We start from the raw sequence: 23,228 nt of genomic DNA, 5'->3' as shown, positions 1-23,228 counted from the left end.
ATCTGCTAAAGTAAGATGACAGTCTGAGCTTTGTGTTCTAGGTTCTCTCTGCAGTAGCCAAATAATATGAGGAACAGATTAAACAAAAAAATATGAACTAGTTAACAGTTTGGATATTTGTTAAGGACAGAAGTAAACCTTTTAGTCCCATACAGGTTATTACACTGATTTGAATACAGGAAGAATATAGTATACTCAAGACAGAATCATGGAAGAAGGTTTTACGAGTTAAGAGAAGGACCGTAATAAAATAGGCCCCTCATATTAAGTTTCATTGCTGATTTTGAGTTTACCTCATTCATTGCATTTGTTTATATTTGGTCTTTTTTTACTACTGTTATGCTGTTAACAAAACTGTAAGTTTGACGAGGGGCCGTTGAAAAGTTCTCAGCCCAACCAACAAAGTTGGGGCAGTCTCTGTCGAGTAAACACTTAGTCCAGCGATTTTCCACTTTTTTCGTTCTGTCTGAAAAATATGGAATGAAAAAAGTGGAAAAAAAATCGATGGACTAAGTGTTTAGCCCTCGACGGAGACTGCCCCTAACTTTGTTGGTTGGGCTGAGAACTTTTCAACGGCTCCTCGTATGTTGAATTGTACTTGCTGTACACCGCCTTGGGCGAACCTCTTCGTAAAGGCAGTCAATAAATTCCAATAAATAAATAAATTACTAAAATTCAATGTGAGAAAAATTTAGGGCAAAAAAAGAAAAAAAAATAAATAAATTTCCACAGCTGACAGATAAAAGGGATGTGCTATACTGGGTGAAAATACTCACGTTGTGGTGATAATCTCATCTTTGGTCCTTCTAATCAGCAACACAGGGCCCTGGTATCTGAAAAGAAAAGAAAAGGAGAAAAAGTGACATGATTCAGACAGATCTGACAGGGTGCGATATACTGTTTATACATGACTGTATGATATATTCAGGCCAAAACCATGGGGCTCACCATAGGCAACAAGAAAGGTGTCTATGACATGAACACCCGTTCCCGCGGTAAACTGTGGTAAAACCTTGGGAACGGGGAAAAATTTGGCCCATTTACCGTGGGAGCAAGGCTTTTCACTGCCACACGTGAACAGTAAAAAGCCTCGCTTCCATGGGAAAAATGCGATTGCCGCAAGTTGACCCCTCTGTATCTCCATTCCCACCTCCCCTCCCGCCCTGTGCTCTCAGTACCTTAGGACTAGAGCTTCAGTGACCAAAGAAAGAATTTGCAGGCCTGCTCTGGGGCCTTCCCTCAGCCCAAGTCCCTCCTTCCAATGTAACTTCCGGTTTTGCGAATAGAACTGCTACTGGTATTCCCCGGTATGTATTTTATTAATTCATCAGGCCTTTTGTCTGAAGAAGGGCCTGAGGGCAGCTAGAATTCCTGTGTGCCCTGGAACATTTCTCCCTTGGAGGATAAGAGACCTTACCTAGTATACACAAGTAGAGAAAAGGGGTCTGTGGGGGTCAGAAAACTTAGTGGACCTTTGGAGAGAATCTGACTGATGAGGTGATACCCCTGGATGAGGATTCCACAGAGGTATGTTGGTTTAAAGATTTTTTTAACCATGAGAGCTTATCAGGCATACGCTGAGGGTAATTTTTCTTCTGTATGGAAATCAATTTGCAGTGTGCCATAGGGATCTCCACTGTTCCCTCTTCTTTTTAATATATACATGACTACTTTAAGGAAACTTAAGTCAACAAGTTTTGAAACAATTTACACATATGCAGATGATAATTTCATCATATTGGTGGTAGACCCAGCATTAACTAATTTAACATTTGATGTTAATTCATGTATTTCAAGACTGGGCTACCCTGAGGTCGGATGGACCCCCAAACAGGGCCCACCCAAGCTCAATCCGGCACGAAAACAGGGACCAGGAGCTCTAAACAAATTCTAAGAGCCCTAACCAAGGGAGATGGGTACAACTCACTCATACCTGCTGTCGAGACTGAGAGAAGACTGATAGAATTAGGTAGAGTCACCTATTATATATTATTCCAAAGTTTTGTCTCAGTCTCTACTAGAGGTCCCCGTGGGAATCCTCCCCTAACCCATGGGACTCCCACGGGGACCCCCCTCTGGCCCACGGGACTCCCACGAGGACCCCCCTCTAGCCAATGGGACTCCCACGGGGATGGAAGGCTTTGGAAGCAGGGTTAGTCCATATAATATAATGGACACGTCAGTCTTAGTAAAAGAGGGGGTTTATAAGTTAATTACCAGAACAGAAAACAAAAAAAGGGTTCCACCAAAGAGATTCCATAAGGAAAATAGCAGCACAAACACAAAAGAAACTGTGGAATTGATGATCCTGCCAGAAGTAATTGCTGCTTTTTATGGGGATGGGCGGGGACGGAAATAATTCCTTGCGGGGATGGGTGGGGACAGAGAGGATCCTGGCGGGGACGGGCGGGGATGGGTGGGATTTCTGTCCCCGCGCAACTCTCTAGTCTCTACCTGCTGGTCATGATGAGATATTACTCATCTGTGAAGCCTATACCAGTCTGGAGAGTTTGCTAAAGAAACTGGATTTTCTCCCTCTTTCAGTACCCCTGCTGTCTGGAGAACAATTTTCCTCTAAAATACTAGGCTTTGTACTCGAGTCTTCACTTTCTTTACGAACTCTGGTCAACAATTTAGTTAAAAAATGCTTTTTCAATCTTCATATGTTGAGAAGGGTTTGACATTTCTTCTATCAACACCACTTTGCCACATTAGTGCAGGTGATAAATATTAGCTCAGTTGGACTATTGCAACTCTTTATATACCTGTCTGAGCAAGGGTAACTTAAAAAAGGTTGCACTTGGTCCAAAACAAGCTAGATTAATTTTTGGAAAAAAAGAAGTTCGAACACGCCTCTCCTTTGTTGAAAGCCAGTTCACTTCAGAATTAAATTCAAATGCGCTAGTATAATTTTTTAAATTATACAGGTGATCTTTGCACCATTGGTAGCTATTTCATTGAATTCCTTACGACCTACAAGATCAAGATTGTCTGAAATGCTCAAACTCTCATTCCTTTCTGTTAAGGGTGTTAAAACCATGGGATATATCTCTTGATCTTTTGCATGTATTTTTACTACTATTTGGAATGTATTTCCTTACGAAATCAGATCTCTTATCTCAGTTCATCTATTTAGGAAATCCCTGAGAACTCTTTCTTTTTCAACAAGCCTTAGATGAATATAAAATTGATCTTATCTAGTATTATGGTGAGCAAATAGATTTGACTTCCTCTATGTCCTATTGTTCTCCTTTTATAACAATAATGTAAACCGAATCAAGCCCCAATATTTGGGGATTGGATATGACAAATAAGGAAATTAGTTAGCAGTACATGATAAAGGCTTGGACTGAAGTTAGCATTGACACTACTCTGATACAATTTGAGGTTGGGAAGCGTAGGCCATGAAAAGAAAGGTAGCAGCATCAGCACAGCCAGAGACTCACCTACATAGCTGTTCAGCATTGTTTAGATTCAAGTACTGCCGTATGGTCCTGGTCACCAGACCCCCTATAGCAAGATGAGGGGGCAGAAAGAAGCTGCTTAGTCAACGAAGGATAAAAATAAAAAGGGACATGCATGCAGCAAGATGAAACAGTGACAGGCACAGGATATGGCTTTGGTCTAGAGAATGACACGGTGGTAGTTACCTGCGGCTAGCCTCGGGTAACTTGCCGAAATGGTGGGGAGGGGGAAGTGCTCACTGTGGGCACGGGGACAAGGCCATCCACCGCCCCATGGAGTGGTGAATGGCCTTGTTCCCGCAGTTAAGGGAGGGAAGGTGCGCGGTCACCGATCGCGCGCGGCCCCTTCCCTCCCTCCGGCCAAATCTATCTCCCTCCCTCTTCCTTACCTTCGCGGTGCTTTAGAAAAGAAAACTGATACCGGCGAAGCCTGTCTGTGCCGCCCTGCAGTCGTGTGTGTGTGTGGGCGGAAGCTCTCCTCTGACGTAACTTTCGGTTGCGTCAGAGGAGAAGCTTCCGCCCACACACACGCGCCTGCAGGGCGACACAGACAGGCTTCGCCAGCATCAGTTTCTTTTCTAAAGCACAGCGAAGGTAAGGAGGAGGGAGGGAGATAGATTTGGCCGGAGGGAGGGAGGGAGCCGCACGCGCGATTGGTGACAGCGCGCCTTCCCTCCCTTAATTTTCTTTACGCCGCAAAGGTAAGGGGGAGGGAGGGAGATTCTTGGGCTGCTGAAGGGCGGTGAGGTGGCAAGAGGGAAGGGTGAATGCTGCGGGGATGGGAACGGCAGAGAAGGGGCGGTGAAGGGGATGGCGGGTTCGGGGACGGGGCAGTGAAGGGGATGGTGGGGCGGTGTGGTGAAGGGGACGGTGGTCCAGTGATGGGGGACAGATTTTTTCCCCGTGTCATTCTCTACTTTGGTCCTCAAGGACCACTGGTAGCTCAGCTGTTCAAGCTATTTGTAACAAATGTGCAGGAGAAACATCTGTTTGACTACCATTTCACAGCTTACCACACCTGCTGGAAACTGAGAACAAACTGGTTATGTTAGGGGGAAGCATAGCTACTTGTACAGCCAACGGTTTGTCTCAGTCTCCACCTGCTGGTCATTTTGAGCTATTACCCTTCAGTGAACTGTTCCGGTCTGGAGAGGTACTAAAGAACATCTGTTTACCTACCATTTCACTCTATGCAAATCTCTCTCATGCATATTTATTAGGTATATCCTGGAAACCTGATCTGTTGGCAGCCCTTAAGGACTGTGGAGTGAAGACTAAGGTGGTGGTGGTGGTGGGATGATGGAGAGTACACCAGCCTAGGATCCAGCTTCAACATGAACACACCACCATATACACATGCAACAAATATGCAATACACCATGAGTTACAACAAAATAAAATCTGAACAAGGATGCCTTACGCCAACTTTCAGGCATGACCTTCAGCGCCAGAGGTACAAGGTCGTCAAAGGAGGCATCCAAAACAAGACCCCTGATTTCTGGGTAGGACATGGCAGCCCAGGTACCTGAAAATGGTATAGAAAATTTACTCAATTAGACAGGGCCTTAGGCCGTCAGACTCAACCTTCTTATTAATGATAGCTTCTCTCCACAGATACTATCTTCTCTACTCTCCCCCATTCCTAACCTTTAGAGCTGGACAATTACAAGTTAACTGAAACATTAGAACGCTCTTTTGTCACCAGTGGATTATGGAAACAAGATAGCCAGCATTCAATTACAACATTTCAGAGCAAACAAGATACTTGAATTCAAGGAGATACAAAGAAGAAGATTGTGGTTTGAAACACTGTGAGAATCAGAAAGTAATAGTAAATATTGAAGAACTAAGGCCAGTACTGGGCAGACTTGCACGGTATGTGTCTGTATATGGCCTTTATGCTGAGGATGGGCTGGGGAGGGCTTCAATGGCTGGGAGGGTGTAGATGGGCTGGAGTGAGCTTTGATAGAAATTTCAGCAGTTGGAACCCAAGCACAGAACGGGGTAGAGCTTTGGATTCTTGCCCAGAAATAGCTAAGAAGAAAAATTTTAAATTGAATCAGGTTGGTTGTTATCTGCCGTCATCTACTATGTTACTATGTTAGAACCGAACATGTCCCAGGACATTCATCTTAGTCATTATAATTAGGAAGGAGATGCTAATTCTATATATAAGTACAGTAGTACCTTGGATTACGAGCATAATCCGTTCCAGGAGCATGCTCGTAATCCAAAATGCTCGTTTATCAAAGCGAGTTTCCCCATAGGAAATAATGGAAACTCGCTTTGCTGCGTTCCCCCCCCCCCGAGATCCGGCATTGCTCCCCTCGAAGGCCTCCCCATGCGATCAGGCACCCCCCCCTGCAATCCGGCACCCCCCTGCCTTGAACCGGCACTCCCAGCCACGATCTGACCCTCCCCCGCCACGATTGGGCACTCACCCCGACACGATCCGACATCCCCCCCGACACAATTGGGCACCCCCCCGCCGCTTCTTACCCTCATCTGGGCACTCTAGAATATCGGACTCCTCATCTGCTGGGCCTTGAGCATCTGAGCATGCTCAAGGCCTGCGAGTTCACGTTCACGTTCAGAACGTGAACTCGCAGGCCTTAAGCATGCTCAGATGCTAAAGGCCCAGCAGACGAGGGCCGATCTTCAAGAGTGCCCAGATGAGGGTAAGAAGTGGCGGGGGGGGGGGGGTGCCCAATTGTGTCGGGGGGGGGTTTCGGATTGTGTCGGGGGGGTGCCCAATTGTGGCGGGGGGGGGGTCGGATCGTGGCGGGGGGGGGGGGGGTGCCGGTTCGAGGCAGGGGGGGTGCCGGATCGCAGGGGGAGGTGCCGGATTGTGGGGGGGGGGGTGCTCGTAAATCGAGCCATGCTCGGTTTCCGAGGCACCGATTTTGCAAATGTTTTGCTCGTCTTGCAAAACACTCGCAAACCGGTGCACTCGTAAACCGAGGTACCACTGTATTTAAAATAATGTTAAATGGATATCTGAATTATTTATAGAGCATGGTGTAATGATTACATATAAAAATTGGTTAAAGAAATGAAAATATTTTCTATACTGCTTTTTTTCGAGTAAGATATAGTAATATATAGAGAAGCTGATTTGAATTGATTTTCCCAATGGTTTGTTGTATTGGCACCCATCAGCAATGGGACAACATCTCTTCTCATAAGCTCTATCTTCACCAGACACAGGAATGCTTATCAGCCCGTGAGGAGACATATGGCATTAACTATCCCCTTGACCTTCCCATTTCCTGCACATGCTGGACAGACCTGTGAAGCCTCCAATGGACCAGGCATATATCACTATGTCCTCTAACTGGAAGCCCAGGCGGTGCTGTGCGTACTGTATGACCACATCCATAGCATTGGCCTCATTCTGGGGATTGGGCACACCCTGGGAACAGACAAGACAAACGCGTTAAATGTTCCTGTACAAATAATTACTTAACAGTTCCTTCCCTTGAAGCTGTCGACTTAATCCTTGTCTCAAATATGGGGAAGCAGCAATAGAGAACAAAAAAAAAGGTAAGGGAGCTGTCTTAAACAACCTGTATTTGATCTTTATTGTTAAAATGTCCCAACAAGGATCCAAGTTTCGGCATCAGTAGATGCCTTCATCAGGGGACACTCTGATCCGGTTCATAGTCTTAACTGTGCGAGACAAAGGCGCCCCGACAATTCAGTGAAAGACTTCATTGCGCCGCAGGAAAATCTTCTTTTAAAGGGCTCTGACGGGGGGTGTTGGTGGGGAACCCCTCGACTTTACTTAATAGTGATTGTGCTGGCATTGGGGGGGGGGTTGTAACCCTATTTTTTTTAGAGAAAAAGTTAAGTTTTCAGTATAATGTGGGGGGTTACACCCCCCACGCCCCCCTAACATGGCAGCGTGAGGCAGCGCGATCCCTATTAAGTAGAGTGGGGGGGGGGGTTTCCCCCACACACCCTCGTCGGAGCCCTTTAAAAGAAAGTTTTCCTGCGGTGCGATGAAGTCTTGCGCTGAATTGGCGGCGCTCATGCTTTTGTCCCGTCTCCCTCTGATCCTGTAAAAAAAAAAAAAGTCAGCTCACAGAAGAGCTTGCGAATTAGCACAAACAATGGTAAAACCGAAATACTGTTTTCTGCTTTCTTTTCAAAATCTACGTTTCCATGTCTTACCTTCCCTTCCTATCTCTCTTCTTCCGTCCTATTTCCATGGTCTAGCATCTCTTTCCTTCCTTTCTCTCCCTCCCTCCTTCCTTCCTTCCTTTCACCTGGTCTGGCATCTGTCTCCTTCCCTTCCCCCATGCCCTGGCATCTCTCCCTCTCCCTCCATGGTCTGATATCTCCTTTCCTTCCCTCCCTCCCATGAACTTTGCTTCTTCTCTTGTTCCTCTCCTCTCCCTTCTCCTTCCTTCCCTCTCTTTCCCCAAGTGGTGCAGCAGCAACAGAAGCAGCATTTCCCTTCCCCCTTTCCTGTGCAGGAGAGGCATTTCTCTTCCCCTTTCTCTCCCTCTCCCTTTCCCTGTACAGCAGCAGCAGCAGCATTTCCCTAGGGTCCCCCTTTCCTATGTAGAAGAAGCCACGAGACAAGTACTCTCCCGTTCGTTCTGCTCAAATATGGGGAGACAGAACTTTAACCAAATACCTCCAATCTACTATGATAGCATCTCTATATGCATAGATTGAGCACATGTCGAGTACATGTCAAAGCTGTGGGTTCAAACCCACGCTGCTCCTTGTGGCCCTGGGCAAGTCACTTAATCCCCCCATTGCCCCAGGTACATTAGATAGACTGTGAGCCTGCCGGGACAGACAGAGAAAAATGCTTGAGTACCTGAATAAATTCATGTAAACTGTTCTGAGCTCCTCTGGGAGAACGGTTTAAAAAATTGAATAAATAAAAAATACAGCATGTTGTGCCTCTAATATACTATGAATAAACTGCTATATCCCTCACCTTTATCTCTAGTAAAAGGTGAATGTACCTTTAGCTCTCAGGCTACGCCGAACAAAAGATTTTGTTGGATTTGCCGATTTTTAAGCGTCCGCTTTTTAAGAGTGGCACAGCGGGTGCAGGAGTCCGCCCGATGCTCCGGACCCAAACACTGCAAACACCAATTGTGTGGGTCAGTGAGGGAGATCGGGCGTGCACACCGCTGGCACTTCTTAAAACCGGCTTGCGGGGGCATGAAGGGGAAAACAGCCTCCGCAAAATCGAACCCCGAGACCTGTATAATGGCAACAGGCCCCGCCGGGGCAAAGTCGAAAAAAGGTTAAAAAAATTGAAGTTTTTTTTTTTTTTTAAATCAAAGAAAAAAGAAACCCGAAGGTAAAAAGAAAGAAAAAGTACAAAAATTCGCGAGCGGGAAGGCAAAAAGTGAGTTCAACGGCCGTTGAAAAAACACACGCGTCTTCTTCGCTCCGCGGAAACGAAGAAACTGGGGACCACACACTCCTCCGTCGGGCGGGAAGGCACTCGCGCACGTGCGGTGCGGCCAACTAGAACTTTCTAGTTAAAAAGGTCCGTACCGAGGGCTCCATCGGTGACATCACCCATGCGTAAAGAATATGCTGCCTGCTTGTCCTGGGATAAAATGCGATTGTACCACTATCCGTATCCCTCAAAAACTTTGTGAAAGTATTGTTATAACCTGTTCTGGGATCCTTGGGAGTACGGGCTAGAAAACAAACAAACTAACTAAGAGAATTGAATGCCCCCTGTAGCTTATGAAAGAAGTCCTATTTCTAAAAAAATTGCAAACTTTGCCCTATCTGGGGGGACCCCTGGCATCTCAAGTTCATCAAAGATTGCCAAGGTCTTCAAGGCTCAACCAATCTTAGTTGTAGCCCCCATGCCATGCTGGGACTTGTAGTTTCCATTTCCTAAAAATACATATGTCTGAACACCCACCTGAACATTTCATCCCATACTGTAAAGGTTCTAAGGATGGAGCTTGGTGAAACAGACAGGGCTGCTCAACTGTACCTTATTCCAGGTACGACTTAAGTCCCCGAAAGCTTTATGTGTTGCAGACAAAGTTCTGTTGCATACTGTAAACGTGACACTATTAACATATCCTTAGTAATTACGTGAGCTATTGGGTCCGATACAGAAAGGAAATACAGTCAAACCTCGGTTTGCGAGTGTTTTGCAAGACGAGCAAAATATTCCCGCAAACTTTAACTCACAAAACGAGCACCGTCCCAATAAACGAGCACCCCCCTCACTCGAACCGGCATCGCACCCCCCCGCCCGCGAATGCCCCTCCCCCCCGAGAACCGGCATCGCACCCCTGTGCTGGAAGTGGCATCCGCCTGCCCGCCCACCCAAACAAGCTCCTTACCCCATCTGCTGCGTACCGGTGCCATTTAAGGAAAGATCCCGCCTCTTGCTTGGGCTGGGCCTTGAGCATCTGCGCATGCTCAAGGCCTTCTGGCTCTCGTGGCCTGGGGGGGGGGGAACCAATCAAGTGAGTTTCTCTCACTTCCTATGAGGAAACTCACTTTGATATACGAGCAATTTGGTTTACGAGCATGTTTCTGGAACGAATTATGCTCGTAAACCAAGGTTCCACTGTATGTGCATAAGGCCCACAGTAATCCAGATATATTTTTTAACCATAGCTGATTGCCAGTATTCAGTGGTAATATCTGGACAGTGTCGCTGAATAGCTTATAGAGTACCTCTGTACCATGTGGATAGTACCTGGGCAGTCTCTGTAGTTAGCAGAGATATCTAGGCTGCAAAAAGGCTGCCAGGATACAAGCACTGAATATCTGGATTTCTTCAGTTGTTATTATTATTATTATGTTCTTGTATACCGCCATACCCAATGAGTTCTAGGCGGTTCACATCAATTAATTAGGATCCGATCTGAACACGGATTTACAACATTTTGTCGGAGTTACAAGCAACAAGGGAGGAAATGTTAGAACATTTTAGCAGAAATTTATCAGAGTTACAGGCAGCGACAAGTTGGATTGGACGGAGAGAGGGAGGGAGAGAGAAACAAAGGAGGGGAGGGCGGGAGTTGGTTTAATGCAGGGGAATGAGGGTTAAGGGTCCTGTTCGCGGAATAGGTATGTTTTGAGAAGTAGCCAGCTTGTAAAAAAAAAAAAAAGAAGGTCACACTCCTGCTGAAGCTGAATATAGGCCATTTTGTTCCTTCTGTGAACCATTTTCAATTTGTCTTCTCCCCAGTTTTCTCTGGACTGTTTACACCAGCTATGTGCTGATGCAATAAGGTCAGGCCCATCCCTACTCAGCTGGAGTCAGTTTCTGATGCCAGACCCCCTTCCTCAGTCCCATACCTCCTCAATTAAAACACCAGAAATATTATAACAACCCAGAAAAAAAAAAAAAGTTTCATCCAAATGAAAAGGTAGCTTTATTCAATCTGCCTGCTAGGTTCTAGCGAAACAGGAGTACCGTATTTTCACGCAAATAACACGCACCCGTATAAAACGCGCACACGTGTATAGCGCGCAGAAATCACGATGATAAGCACAAAAACTTTGGTATAACGCGCTCACGATTATACCGCGCATGCTGCCCGACTCTCCGTTCACCCCCCCTGACTTCCGTGCACTGCCCCGCCTCTCCGTGCGCTGTCCCGACTCTCCGTTCACCCCCCCTGACTTCCGTGCACTGCCCTGACTTTCCGTGCGCTGTCCCGACTCTCCGTTCACCCCCCCCTGACTTCCGTGCACTGCCCTGCCTTTCCGTGCGCTGTCCCGACTCTCCGTTCACCCCCCCCTGACTTCCGTGCACTGTCCCCCCTTGAAGGTCTGTCCCCATCCTGAAAGCCTGATGCCCCCCCCCGACGTCCGATACATCCCTCCCCCCGAAGGACCGCCGACTCCCCAACAATATCGGGCCAGGAGGGAGCCCAAATCCTCCTGGCCACGGCGACCCCCTAACCCCACCCCGCACTACATTACGGGCAGGAGGGATCCCAGGCCCTCCTGCCCTCGACGCAAACCCCCCTCCCCCCAACGACCGCCCCCCCCCCAAGAACCTCCGACCGCCCCCCAGCCGACCCGTGATCCCCCTGACGACCCCCACGACCCCCCCACCCCCCTTCCCCGTACCTTTGGTAGTTGGGCCAGAAGGGAGCCCAAACCCTCCTGGCCACGGCGACCCCCTAACCCCACCCCGCACTACATTACGGGCAGGAGGGATCCCAGGCCCTCCTGCCCTCGACGCAAACCCCCCTCCCCCCCAACGACCGCCCCCCCCAAGAACCTCCGACCGCCCCCCCAGCCGACCCGCGACCCCCCTGGCGACCCCCACGACCCCCCCACCCCCCTTCCCCGTACCTTTGGTAGTTGGCCGGACAGACGGGAGCCAAACCCGCCTGTCCGGCAGGCAGCCAACGAAGGAATGAGGCCGGATTGGCCCATCCATCCTAAAGCTCCGCCTACTGGTGGGGCCTAAGGCGCGTGGGCCAATCAGAATAGGCCCTGGAGCCTTAGGTCCCACCTGGGGGCGCGGCCTGAGGCACATGGTCGGGTTGGGCCCATGTGCCTCAGGCCGCGCCCCCAGGTGGGACCTAAGGCTCCAGGGCCTATTCTGATTGGCCTACGCGCCTTAGGTCCCACCAGTAGGCGGAGCTTTAGGATGGATGGGCCAATCCGGCCTCATTCCTTCGTTGGCTGCCTGCCGGACAGGCGGGTTTGGCTCCCGTCTGTCCGGCCAACTACCAAAGGTACGGGGAAGGGGGGTGGGGGGGTCGTGGGGGTCGCCAGGGGGATCGCGGGTCGGCTGGGGGGCGGTCGGAGGTTCTTGGGGGGGGGCGGTCGTTGGGGGGGAGGGGGGTTTGCGTCGAGGGCAGGAGGGCCTGGGATCCCTCCTGCCCGTAATGTAGTGCGGGGTGGGGTTAGGGGGTCGCCGTGGCCAGGAGGGTTTGGGCTCCCTTCTGGCCCAACTACCAAAGGTACGGGGAAGGGGGGTGGGGGGTCGTGGGGGTCGCCAGGGGGGTCGCGGGTCGGCTGGGGGGGGCGGTCGGAGGTTCTTGGGGGGGGCGATCGTTGGAGGGAGGGGGGTTTGCGTCGAGGGCAGGAGGGCCTGGGATCCCTCCTGCCCGTAATGTAGTGCGGGGTGGGGTTAGGGGGTCGCCGTGGCCAGGAGGGTTTGGGCTCCCTTCTGGCCCGATATTGTCGGGAAGTCGGCGGTCCTTCGGGGTGGGGGTGCGAGTGGTCCTGCCGGGGGGGGGGGGGGATGTATCGGACGTCGGGGAGTCGGCCGGGCAAGAGGGCTTGGGCTCCCTCTTGCTCCGATCGTGGATGCGAATGCGGGTGCGGGTGGGAGCGCGTGCGAGCGGTCGTTCGGGATGGGGGTGCGAGCGGTCCTGCTGGGGGGGTGAATCGGGCGTCGGGCGGGGGTGGGAACTATGTTTTAAAACTTTTGTATACCGCGCTCACGCATATAACGCGCGAGGGGTATGCGCGGTAGGTAAAAACGCGTATAACGCGCGCGTTATATGCGTGAAAATACGGTATTACTTATAATCCCCCATCTCCTGGGACTCACAGTGCTGCCAGCGAAGCCCGGGTGGTTCCAGCCCAGGATGGAATATCCCGCTGCAAGACAAGAGCACATGGGGGAAAGGAGGAATGAGGGACAGATCTTATAACACATCCGCTTCCCCACCTAAAATCCTTCCCTTCAATCTCCCCCCCCCCCACCAAAAACAGAGAGAGAGCAAGAGTACCGTCCAGGGGTGTGGCCACACAGCCAATTTCATAAAAGCCTGCATTTCCTTCACAGCATATTACCTGCAGGGAGAGAAAGAGAGAAAGGTTAAAATAAATTCACAGCGAGAAAGAGAAAGAAGAGTTAAATAGAATTGGTAGCTTGTAAAACAGCAGGCACAGACAGCCACAGTCTCCCAAGCCCCTGACTCTACTCGGTTGACACAAATAGCCATGACAGGGACTGAGGAGTGAAAATAACTGTTACTAATTTACTAGTATAGCAACCAGTGGTGTATTAAGGTGATGGGAAGGGGGGGGGGGGGTGGACCGCCCTGGGCACTCTCTTGGTGGGGGTGCCAGCACCTCTCCTCTCCTGTTCCTTCCCCGTTCCTCCCCCATCTCTAACTTTTTGCGGCGCAAGCGGAATTTCCAACCTGCTGCTCACACTAGCCTGGGCCCTCCCTCTGAAGTCACTTCCTGGTTGCAGGACCAGGAAATGACATCAGGAGAGCCGAGGCCAGCACAGGCAACAAGTGGGTGATGCTGCTTGCTCCAGTAAAGTTAAAGAGGTAAGGGGGCAGGGAAGGGGTGCACGCGTGTGGGGGGGGGGGGAGTAGGGAAGGAGTAGGGGGAGGGCACCTCCCACCCTCGCTACATCACTGGTGACAACACCTGCACGAGCTCAGGAAGGCTTTTCAAAGATTTTCCTAAGCTACAAGAGGAGAACAGCATTCGGTGTGCTGGCATTCCCTGCTGGTAGACAGAGAACATATTTAAGAAGAAATAGAGGGGAGATAAGAGATCCAGATGTCAAAGCTCACCAGCTTCTTTCCGTGCTCTGCATGAGATCTCCGTCGATCCACAAACATGGTGTCGATATCGTTGCCATCACAGGCCACCAACTTTGCCCGTGTCCCATTATACTGGAGTGGGAAACAAGGAAGAGGCAACATTATTGCTGAAACCTGTGCGAGCCCACCAAATCAGAAAGTAGAGCAGGAGATTTAACCCAAGGGGCAACGAACAAAGCAAGAGATAGTTCTTTCTGGATGAGCGGAGGGCGCAGCTGCTTACCTGCAACAGGTGTTCTCTGTAGACAGCAGGGGAATGCAGCCACACTTGCCCGCCCGCCTTCCCCTCAATCCTACACATTTTTAGCTGGAGGACAAAACTAACGTTCTGAGGGGAGGGGCTTGGGAAGCAACGTCTTTTGCACATGCTCACTAAGGTAAAACTTTACCATACCTAGGGGAGAGTACCGGCACTTAGGCTCAGTCGGAGGACTACACCTTCAAGTGTGTCTGCATCTCCCCTGCTTGTCTCTGGAGAAAAATATATATTGTATCCTACTGCAGCCACATCAGGCCTGGAAAAACCTGGAGTTTTTTGTGGACCATGATACCTATGGTAATTTGTGCATCTAAGTGCTTTGAAAACGAGCCCAACATGTTTGTTTATTCATATTATTTGATTAAACGCTTTTCCAAATTACAAAGCGTTGTACAAAAGGTAAAAATATGATTTTAGAGAAATCACATATACATAATACATTGACCAGACCTACATGGGTAATTGCTTTTTAAAACCACGGGAAACAATAGGAAAGAGGGGAGGAAATACAATTTTAAAGAAAAAGTACATAAAAGGGAAGTACATAAGGAGGGCAGGAAGAAGAGGATTGCTGGCAGAAGTGGGGTCGAATAAGAGAGCTATTAGAAATCTTGATTTGGAGATGGCTGAAATCGTAAAGTATTACCTCTTGGATGGACATTGTATTTTCAATGAAAGGCTTCTTTAAAAAGAAGGCACTTTAAGCTGCTCTTAAATTTCTGCAAATCTTGTTCATGTCTTATATCTAAAGGAAGAGAATTCCAAGTCATTGGAGCAGTTGCAGAAAAAAATAGAAGCACGGCGTGTTCCGATAATTTTCAAGGAAGGAACGTTAAGGGTAAACTGTGAAGTAGATCTAAGAACTCTCGATGAGCTCTGCGGAATCAAAAGCCTATCTATAAATGCCGGAGTGTTGGTCTGTATAGTCTTGAAGACTAGAAGAGCTATTTTATATGTAATCCTATATGATATTGGCAACCAGGGAGCTTTTTGCAGTAATGGGGTGACATGGTCAAATTTTTTTGAGCCTGAAATGATCTTTATTGCTGTATAAGTATTTGTATAAGTTGAAGACGCCTCGTGTCTTTTAAATGCGCCCCTTTTAATAAAGAATTGCAATAATCTAATTTAGATATTACTAGGGAATGAACTAGTGTATTAAGGGAGAATTTGTCAAGGAGGGGGACTAGACATGTCAGAAAATAGGGCAAGATACTGAAGAACAAATGTAGTTGGATATGAGGAGAAAACGTTCCAAGCCACAGACATAAGCAGATGGTCAGATCAGGGGAGCAGGAAGGGAATTTATATATATTTTTCAACTGTGGTGAAGAAGCAACTGCGGACGCCTGGACTGAGGTTGCTTTCTTTCACCCTTTTTTTTTTAGATTGCCACATGTCTGCCAACCCTCTTCTAATCTAGACAGTTTTTTGCAATGAATATTGTTTCTTGAGAGCTTCTATACTGACCGGGTAGTCAATTCAAAGCGATTTATGTAAGCTTCTACAATGTGTTACTACGCATGAGCTTCGGTAATGGTGTCGTCATACATGAAGTATAATTTATGAGCTTCTATAATGATGTTACATGAGTTTCAGAGCTTTGGTAATGGTGTTACAATACAAGAGCTACGATATATGAGCTTTAGTACAGAGTTAGGATGTTTCTGTGATGGTTATCCATAGTTGGGCTTCAGGAGTGTTCTGTATCGACTGAACTCGTCCCAGTATGAGCAGCGACACAGTCTACAGGTACTCCAGAAACACATCTTCACACTGGATAGAATGCCAACATTGTGTGTTGTGCAGTATTTCAGGAGTACTCAAGGTGGAAGCAGTGGGGTAGCAAAGGTGAGAGGCGCCCGGGGTAGTGGAGCTCCTTTCCCGCCCTCTTCTCTGCCCCCCTCCCCCATGCATGTTGCTTCCTTTCCCCCGTAGCTCTGTAACATTCCTGGCGTGAATAGCAACCCCCAACCTGCTGTAGCACCAGCGCTGGCTCTTCCTCTGACATCACTTCCTAGGCGTGGGTCCAGGAAGTGATGTCAGAGGAAGAGCCAAAACTGGCACGACGACAGGTTGGGGGTTGCTACTCGCACCAGGAATGTTACAGAAGTACGGGGGAAGGGAAGTGGCTGGGGGGGGGGGGGAAGAGGGAGATGGGTGCCTGAACTCTCACCAAAACGGCACCCCATTTACTACGCCACTGGGTGGAAGACAGGTAGAACCACAGTCAATATTCAAAGCTGTCCCTGTTCAGCTGGCACATCTGAAATACTCTGGCCATTAATTGTATCTTAAAAAAAAAAAGGTATTAAACCAGCTTACGGGTAAATGTATGTTACGCTCAGGCACCTCCAAATATGCTTTGTATGACTCAGCTCAACTGTCAAGGTTTCTTGAGGAAAAAATATTTTTTCAGAATGTTTCAGACTAAGTGAATACCAATTTTTATGTTTTGGCTTCATTAGATTGGGGACTTAGTTAAGTGTCCTCTGCTTTCTTCCCTTTTGTAATTTAGCTTTATCTGGCTTTATATTGTGGTCCGACGTACATGAAAGATACTTTTTTTGTTTTGATTTTCAACTGTATTCTTAGGTATTAGGTTTGCAGAAAATCATGCAAACAAATAAAAAAAACCTGCCCTTGGACACTCTGCTTCCGATTGATTTGCTAGCCCTTTGTAGGCCCAAAGGCGGCAACAAACACGCAGCTCATTGGACACAGACATATGCAAACATGGATGCGCCCAATGGAAGGAGCATAAAGGGTTTTGGCTGAGAAGCTGCGCACTTTGGGGATTGTGGGGTTGAAAAGAGGAGCAGTATCACTCCCTTGATCCCGCCTCCAGCTCACCTCCTCCACTAGCCGAGCCTGACCTTGTAGCAGCATGGGCATCACAACCTTCTGCAGCAAGTAGACAGAGCCGGGGTAAACCATCCGACGGCCAAAGGAATGTGCCAGCAGATAACTGCAAGGGAAAGAAAGAGGGTCATAAATGGCAGAGACTGGGAGCAGTGGCGTCGTGAGGGTGAGTAGAGCCCCCCCCCCCGCTGTGTGTGTGCGCAATGCCCCTTCCCCATACCTTTTTGGCTTCGGCACGAGCAATTTTCATGATTTGTTGCTTTTTTTCCACTTAACCAGCTAACATTGATTTCCACTCCTAATAAGGCTAATTTTGCAAATCTAGCCAGTCAAGTGTTGCATAGCCAGATATGTGGAAGTGCTTTTACTTTAAACAATTTTTATTGAACACGTCGAGAAAAGTACACTTCTCCCTCCGGATTCGCGGGGGATAGGGGCACAGCCGGACCGCAAATGGCGAAAAACTGTGAATATCCGGCTCTGACCCACTCCCACCTCCCTGTCGCCTTCCCGGCCTTACCTAGTGGTCGAGGGCTTTCGGGGCAGGAGCGATCTTCCTACGCTCCTGCCCCGTGTAGATCGCCATGAGGAGATGGCTGCTGTGATTTCCCGTAGTCTCTCGAGACTACGACGGGAACTCCCTACAGCCATTTCCTCATGGCGATCTGCACGGGGCAGGAGTGTAGGAAGATCGCTCCTGCTCCGAAAGCCCACTAGCCCACCAGGTAAGGCCGGGATGCCGGGAGGAAGACTTAACAATGGTGTGGGTTTTTTTTTCTTTTTTTCCCCTCCCCAAAAACTCGCGAATATGTGAAATTGCGATTGCCGAAACCATGAATGGGGAGGGGGAAGTGTATACAAATTCAGCAAGCAGATATTTTTCAGTTGATCAGATAACAAAATAAAATCCCCTCCACTATCATCAATCAATGTTTACACTGTATAGACTACTACTTATCACTTATATAGCGCTGAAAGACGTATCTAGCGCTGTACATTTTGACATTTAACAGATGGTCCCTAGTCGGGAGAGCTTACAATCTAACTTGGACAGACAGAGAGGAGTTAGGAGTCGAAAGCACTCTCGAAGAGGAGGGCTTTTGACTGAGATTTGAACACTGCAAGAGATGGAGCCCGCCATAGGGATTCGGGCAGCTTGATCCAAGCATACAGCGCAGCAAGGTCGAAGGGACAGAGTCTGGAGTTGGCAGTTGAAGAGAAAGGCCCGGAAAGGAGGACGTTTCAAGTTTAATATAAATTTGACTGATCGCTTATTCAAAGTTCTAAGCGATGTACAAGTCAGTAAAATTACAAAATTTGGGGACATCAAAACAGATGACACAAACTAAATCTTGTAAGACATATTAAAAACTAGCTACAGCTGAGCGAAGCTCAAGGGGGGGGAATCATAGGGGAAGGTAAGTGAAGAGAGATAGTGAGAGGCAGCTGAATGAGTGCATTTGTAGGTCAGTAAGGGGCATTTGAATTGTACTCGGAAACAGATAGGAAGCCAATGAAGTGACTTTAAGAGAGGGGTAACTAGATTAATATGTTGGTGGTGGTGGGGGGGGAGAAGAATCCTTTTCCCAGCAGGGAGACTTGGTTCTTGCATCCCCATATGGCAGCACTTTTAAATAGATAAATAACACTATAAATCTAAATAAAGATAACCAAGTGATATCATGAAGTTATCTGCAGCTGTACTAGATACACTTCCCCCTCCCCATTCGCGGTTTCTGCACTCGCGATTTCATATAATCGCAATTTTTTTCTGGGGAGGGGAAAATTTTTTTTTAAAAAACGTATTTTTTACCTCCCTGCCGCCTTCCCGGCCTTACCTGGTGGTCTAGCGGGCTTTCGGGACAGGAGCGATCTTCCTACGCTCCTGCCCCGTGCAGATCGCCATGAGGAAATGGCTGTAGGGAGCTCCCGTCGTAGTCTCGAGAGACTACGGGGACTCACAGCAGCCATTTCCTCATGGCGATCTGCACGGGGCAGGAGCGTAGGAAGATCGCTCCTGCCCCGAAAGCCCTCTAGACCACCAGGTAAGGCCAGGAAGGCAGCAGGGAGGTGGGGGTGGGTCAGAGCCGGATAATCGCGGTTTTTCGCCATTCGCGGTCCGGCTCTGCCCGTATCCCCCCCAAATAACGAGGGAGAAGTGTACAATGGATATCAACCTCAGTATATATGATGTTTCTGGTTATATCTTCACCCAGCTGTCTGCCAGCCATCAAGCCCAGGCTCTCTCTTTATGGGGGCAAAGGGATCGCACATACCTGATAATTTGGCAGGGAAACGTTTGCATGCGGTGCAGGATCCCATCTGCTGCTCCTCTTGGGCGCGGTTCAGGCTTCAGCAATGAGACACCCGCAACCGACCCGGCCCCCAGCTTGTCCTTGCTGTAGGGAGGAAAAGACCAAGGAGGAAACAATACCGCCATTTTGACCTCACAATACGGTGTCTCGCACACTTTTCCAAGCCGCGGCACGTTAAACTCGGGGCCGCGGCTGAAGGGTCTCATGCTGACGCAATGACATCACGTGCATGTTTGATGTCATCATGCCAACGGCCACGCCTGCGCGGGGGCCCTCCAGACGGGGCCCTGAGCTTGTTCACCCTAAAATGACTATGCTGGTGGGGAGTTGCGGAGAGCTGGAGAGGCAACCGCGAGGAGGAGGCGCGCCGGTGCTGGCTGGCGCCTAAATGATGTGCCTCTTGCGGCACACCCAGAATCTTGCCGTGGCATGCAGTTTGCGATTCACTGTTATAATGTAAACAGCAGCAATGCCACTGTCTGAGGATGTTCTGTGATGACCTAACCTTGAATCCTCCCTCTCTCTGTTCTCCCCTCTAGTTCCTTTACCTAGTTACAGCCCCGTCTTTCTTTTTAATCTTATTTTTTTTAAACATTCAAGCTTATTGGATACTTGATATACCGTCTATCAAGGTTATCTAAATGGTTTACAATAAGATCATTAATAAATATATAAAAACAAAGCTCTATTAAAATTATAGGGGTTTCATGGACATACTGAACTAACATGAGACACGAGGAAGGAAGGGGGAAGAATACATAATTACATCGAGATTTAAAAAAAAAAAAGGGGGAGGGGGAAGGGCACAACTGGAGAGGGATCTCTAATCGGAAAATAGTGGTATCTATTGAAGAACTAAGGCCTGTGCTGGGCAGACTTGCACGGTCTGTGTCTGTTTATGGCCATTTGGTTGAGGATGGGCTGGGATGGTTTAGATGGGCTGGAGTGAGCTTTGACGAAGACTCCAGTAGATGGAACCTAAGACACAGTACCGGGCAAAGTTCTAGGTTTCTGGCCCAGAAATATCTACAAAAAGGAGAAATTAGGTTCTTACCTGCTAATTTACTTTCTTTTAGCTTCTCCAGACCAGTAGAGGTTAATCTTTACTATTGGGTATATATCCAATCATGACCAGCAGGTGGAGACTGAAAACAAAACTGTGAGATAGTACATAAGATATCCCCTTCTCTATTCTCATCAGTCTGCCGAATAGCCAAGCATGGAGACTGAAGTAGACTGAAGAGAATAGAGAAGGGGATATCTTATGTACTATCTCACAGTTTTGTCTTCAGTCTCCACCTGCTGGTCATGATTGGATATATACCCAATAGTAAAGATTAACCTCTACTGGTCTGGAGAGTGCTAAAGAAAGAACAATTTAAATTAAATCATTCATTTAGAGAGAGTGTACGGTTGGGCAGACTGAATGGACCATTTGGGTCTTTATCTGCCGTTATTTACTACGTTGCTATATACTTTTTTAGATTAGATCATCATCCGTGGAGGAGATAATCGGTGTCAAGTGTTGAAAGCATCTTTCAATAAAAATGTTTCGAGTTTCGATTTAAATTTTGTTAATGAAGATTCCAGCCTGAGGTCTAAGGGCAGAGCATTCCACAGCGACGGAGCCATGACTGAAAATATATTTTTTTTTGGGGGGGGGGGGGTAGTGCTGTAGAATATTTCTCGTAAAGAAGGGATTACCAGGAGATTCTGTGCATTCTCGTTGACTGATAAGGGATGAGGATTTTGTCTATAAAAGATTTATATCCCACGTATCCCAAAATCTATGCGGATTACAACAAACATACATACGCATAACTAGGCAAACAGCCAAACATATGCACATTAATAAAAAACATTCTCCTAGAAATCTCCAAAAAGAGTAATATCTACAAAACCATCTCCAATATACACTGCCAAAGGCTTCCTGAAAGTAATAAGCCTTCAGGCACTTCTTGTCCCCTTCCATCTCCTCTTCAGCTTTCTGTAACTGGGTATAATCTCCGTTTCCCTCATCTGCCCCTTACCCTCTCATGTTATCACTCACCTGCTGCTAACTTCATCCCATCGGAAGTCAGCTGGCCAACTCTTAAAGTCAAAATTATAACGGGACAACTTTTTCTGTAACATGAGAAGAAACAGGACACCACTGAACAATCCGATTATAACTTGTGTACAGAGAAACTAAGGTGAAAGGAAAGTCTGGCATTTCCTCAAGTCTTATCAAACCAATCCAGAATCAATGGATTATGCTCGTCAACCAGCAGATGGGGGGTCAAAGACCAATCTACCCTATAAAGATCACCATATAGCCCCTGCTCAATCGTATTTCTGTAACAAAGCAAAGACTAGATAAAATTCCTCAATGGGAAGAATCTAGGGCTTCAGGTGAAACCACTAGAAACAGTGTCCCAAGACATCTTTCTTCTTGGCCATAAGAAACAAAAAGAATAACTAAAGACTGATAAGGGGGTGGTCCACGCCAGGTGCTGACTCTAAGTGGGTGCTTCCCAGTTTTCTGTAAGCATCGGTTCATAGACAACCCCGCGAAAGACAAAGGCGCGCGCCGACAACTGAGCGCAAGATGGAGGTGCGCGCCGAAGAAAATTGCAGTTTTTAGGGGCTCCGACGGGGGGGTTTTGTTGGGGAGCCCCCCCAGTTTACTTAATAGAGATCGCGCCGGCGTTGTGGGTGGTTGTAACCCTCTACATTTTACTGTAAACTTCACTTTTTCCCCTAAAAACAGGGAAAAAGTGAAGTTTTCAGTAAAATGTGGGGGGGTTACAACCCCCCAAACCCCCCACAACGCGGCGCGATCTCTATTAAGTAACTTGGGGGGGGTTCCCCCCACCCCCCCCCCCGTTGGAGCCCTAAAAACAGTAATTTTTTGTGGCGCAAGCCTCCGCGCTGCGCTCAATTGTCTGCGCGCGCCTTTGTCCCGGCGCGCTTTTGAGCTGACACCGTAAGCATCGATTGTGCAACATCGATCTATACCGATCTGGTTTAATTTTACAGTGGGTGTACTGATGTCATAGCGTTCACTGCAATGTTGAAGATGCTGTCTTTTCCTAGGTACAACCTAGCGTGAACTCATGGATTATTGATAAAAATTATTTTGCCCTGCCCTGGGTGTCAAATGCGCTAGTTATAGCACTGCCAATAAAAACCAATGCACACATCCAAAAAAAGCTTCTTATTAATAAGTGTGATAAAACAATGTGGTATACTTTGTATTCAAGGGACTGCGAGGGGAAACATTCATGTAAAGCGATATTTTATTTATTTAAAATATTAATATCCCGCAAATAACAACAATCAAAACTATATAACACAGATTAAAACAAACATAACATAAATTTCTTGAGCAAAAACACCCTAAAATCATAACATAAAAGAAAAAAAACCCCTAAAACTTGAAAATCTAAAACTAGTATCCCAAAGCCTTAAGTGGTCAATATAGGGATATAGAATAATTCATACTTAGCGCAGTGAAAAAGGTGGACGTGTTACCTGCAAACTTGTACACACCTTATTTTCTGCAGAATTGTTTCTTGTGGTTTCTTCTAAAATGCTGATGAATTGAACATATTGGGGGTTTGTCCATCTGCCTAAGCCTTGGGTAAAAAGGAGGAGGGATGAAAGAGAGAAAAGTAGAAATTAGAGTATCAATGTGGACAAATCTAAGAAAATCTGTCTGGTATGTAGCACGGGGAATCAGTGCATCCGTTCTAGGAGGAATATATTTGTCTAGTAATTTTTGACCTAGAGCTGTTTTTCTCTA

The 23,228-nt window shown here is 47.6% G+C and overlaps 1 protein-coding gene across 1 annotated transcript in view; it reads right to left on the bottom strand.

The window, feature by feature from the left end:
* Positions 1–23,228, bottom strand: part of ABHD16A (abhydrolase domain containing 16A, phospholipase) — a 63,089-nt gene that overhangs the window by 8,680 nt on the left and 31,181 nt on the right. The window contains exons 5-15 of the mRNA XM_033916506.1: positions 22,976–23,061; positions 21,495–21,568; positions 19,406–19,528; positions 17,121–17,235; positions 13,979–14,080; positions 13,175–13,238; positions 12,994–13,043; positions 6,753–6,876; positions 4,885–4,989; positions 3,447–3,510; positions 777–833 (exon numbers count right to left, since the gene is read on the bottom strand). Of these exons, the coding sequence (XP_033772397.1) occupies positions 777–833; positions 3,447–3,510; positions 4,885–4,989; positions 6,753–6,876; positions 12,994–13,043; positions 13,175–13,238; positions 13,979–14,080; positions 17,121–17,235; positions 19,406–19,528; positions 21,495–21,568; positions 22,976–23,061 (964 nt within the window). The remainder of the gene's footprint in view (positions 1–776; positions 834–3,446; positions 3,511–4,884; positions 4,990–6,752; positions 6,877–12,993; positions 13,044–13,174; positions 13,239–13,978; positions 14,081–17,120; positions 17,236–19,405; positions 19,529–21,494; positions 21,569–22,975; positions 23,062–23,228) is intronic.

This window comes from Geotrypetes seraphini, chromosome 12 (assembly GCF_902459505.1).
Source record: "Geotrypetes seraphini chromosome 12, aGeoSer1.1, whole genome shotgun sequence".
In the NCBI taxonomy this organism is placed as follows: Eukaryota; Metazoa; Chordata; class Amphibia; order Gymnophiona; family Dermophiidae; genus Geotrypetes; species Geotrypetes seraphini.
This window is presented reverse-complemented; position numbering and strand designations above follow the sequence as displayed.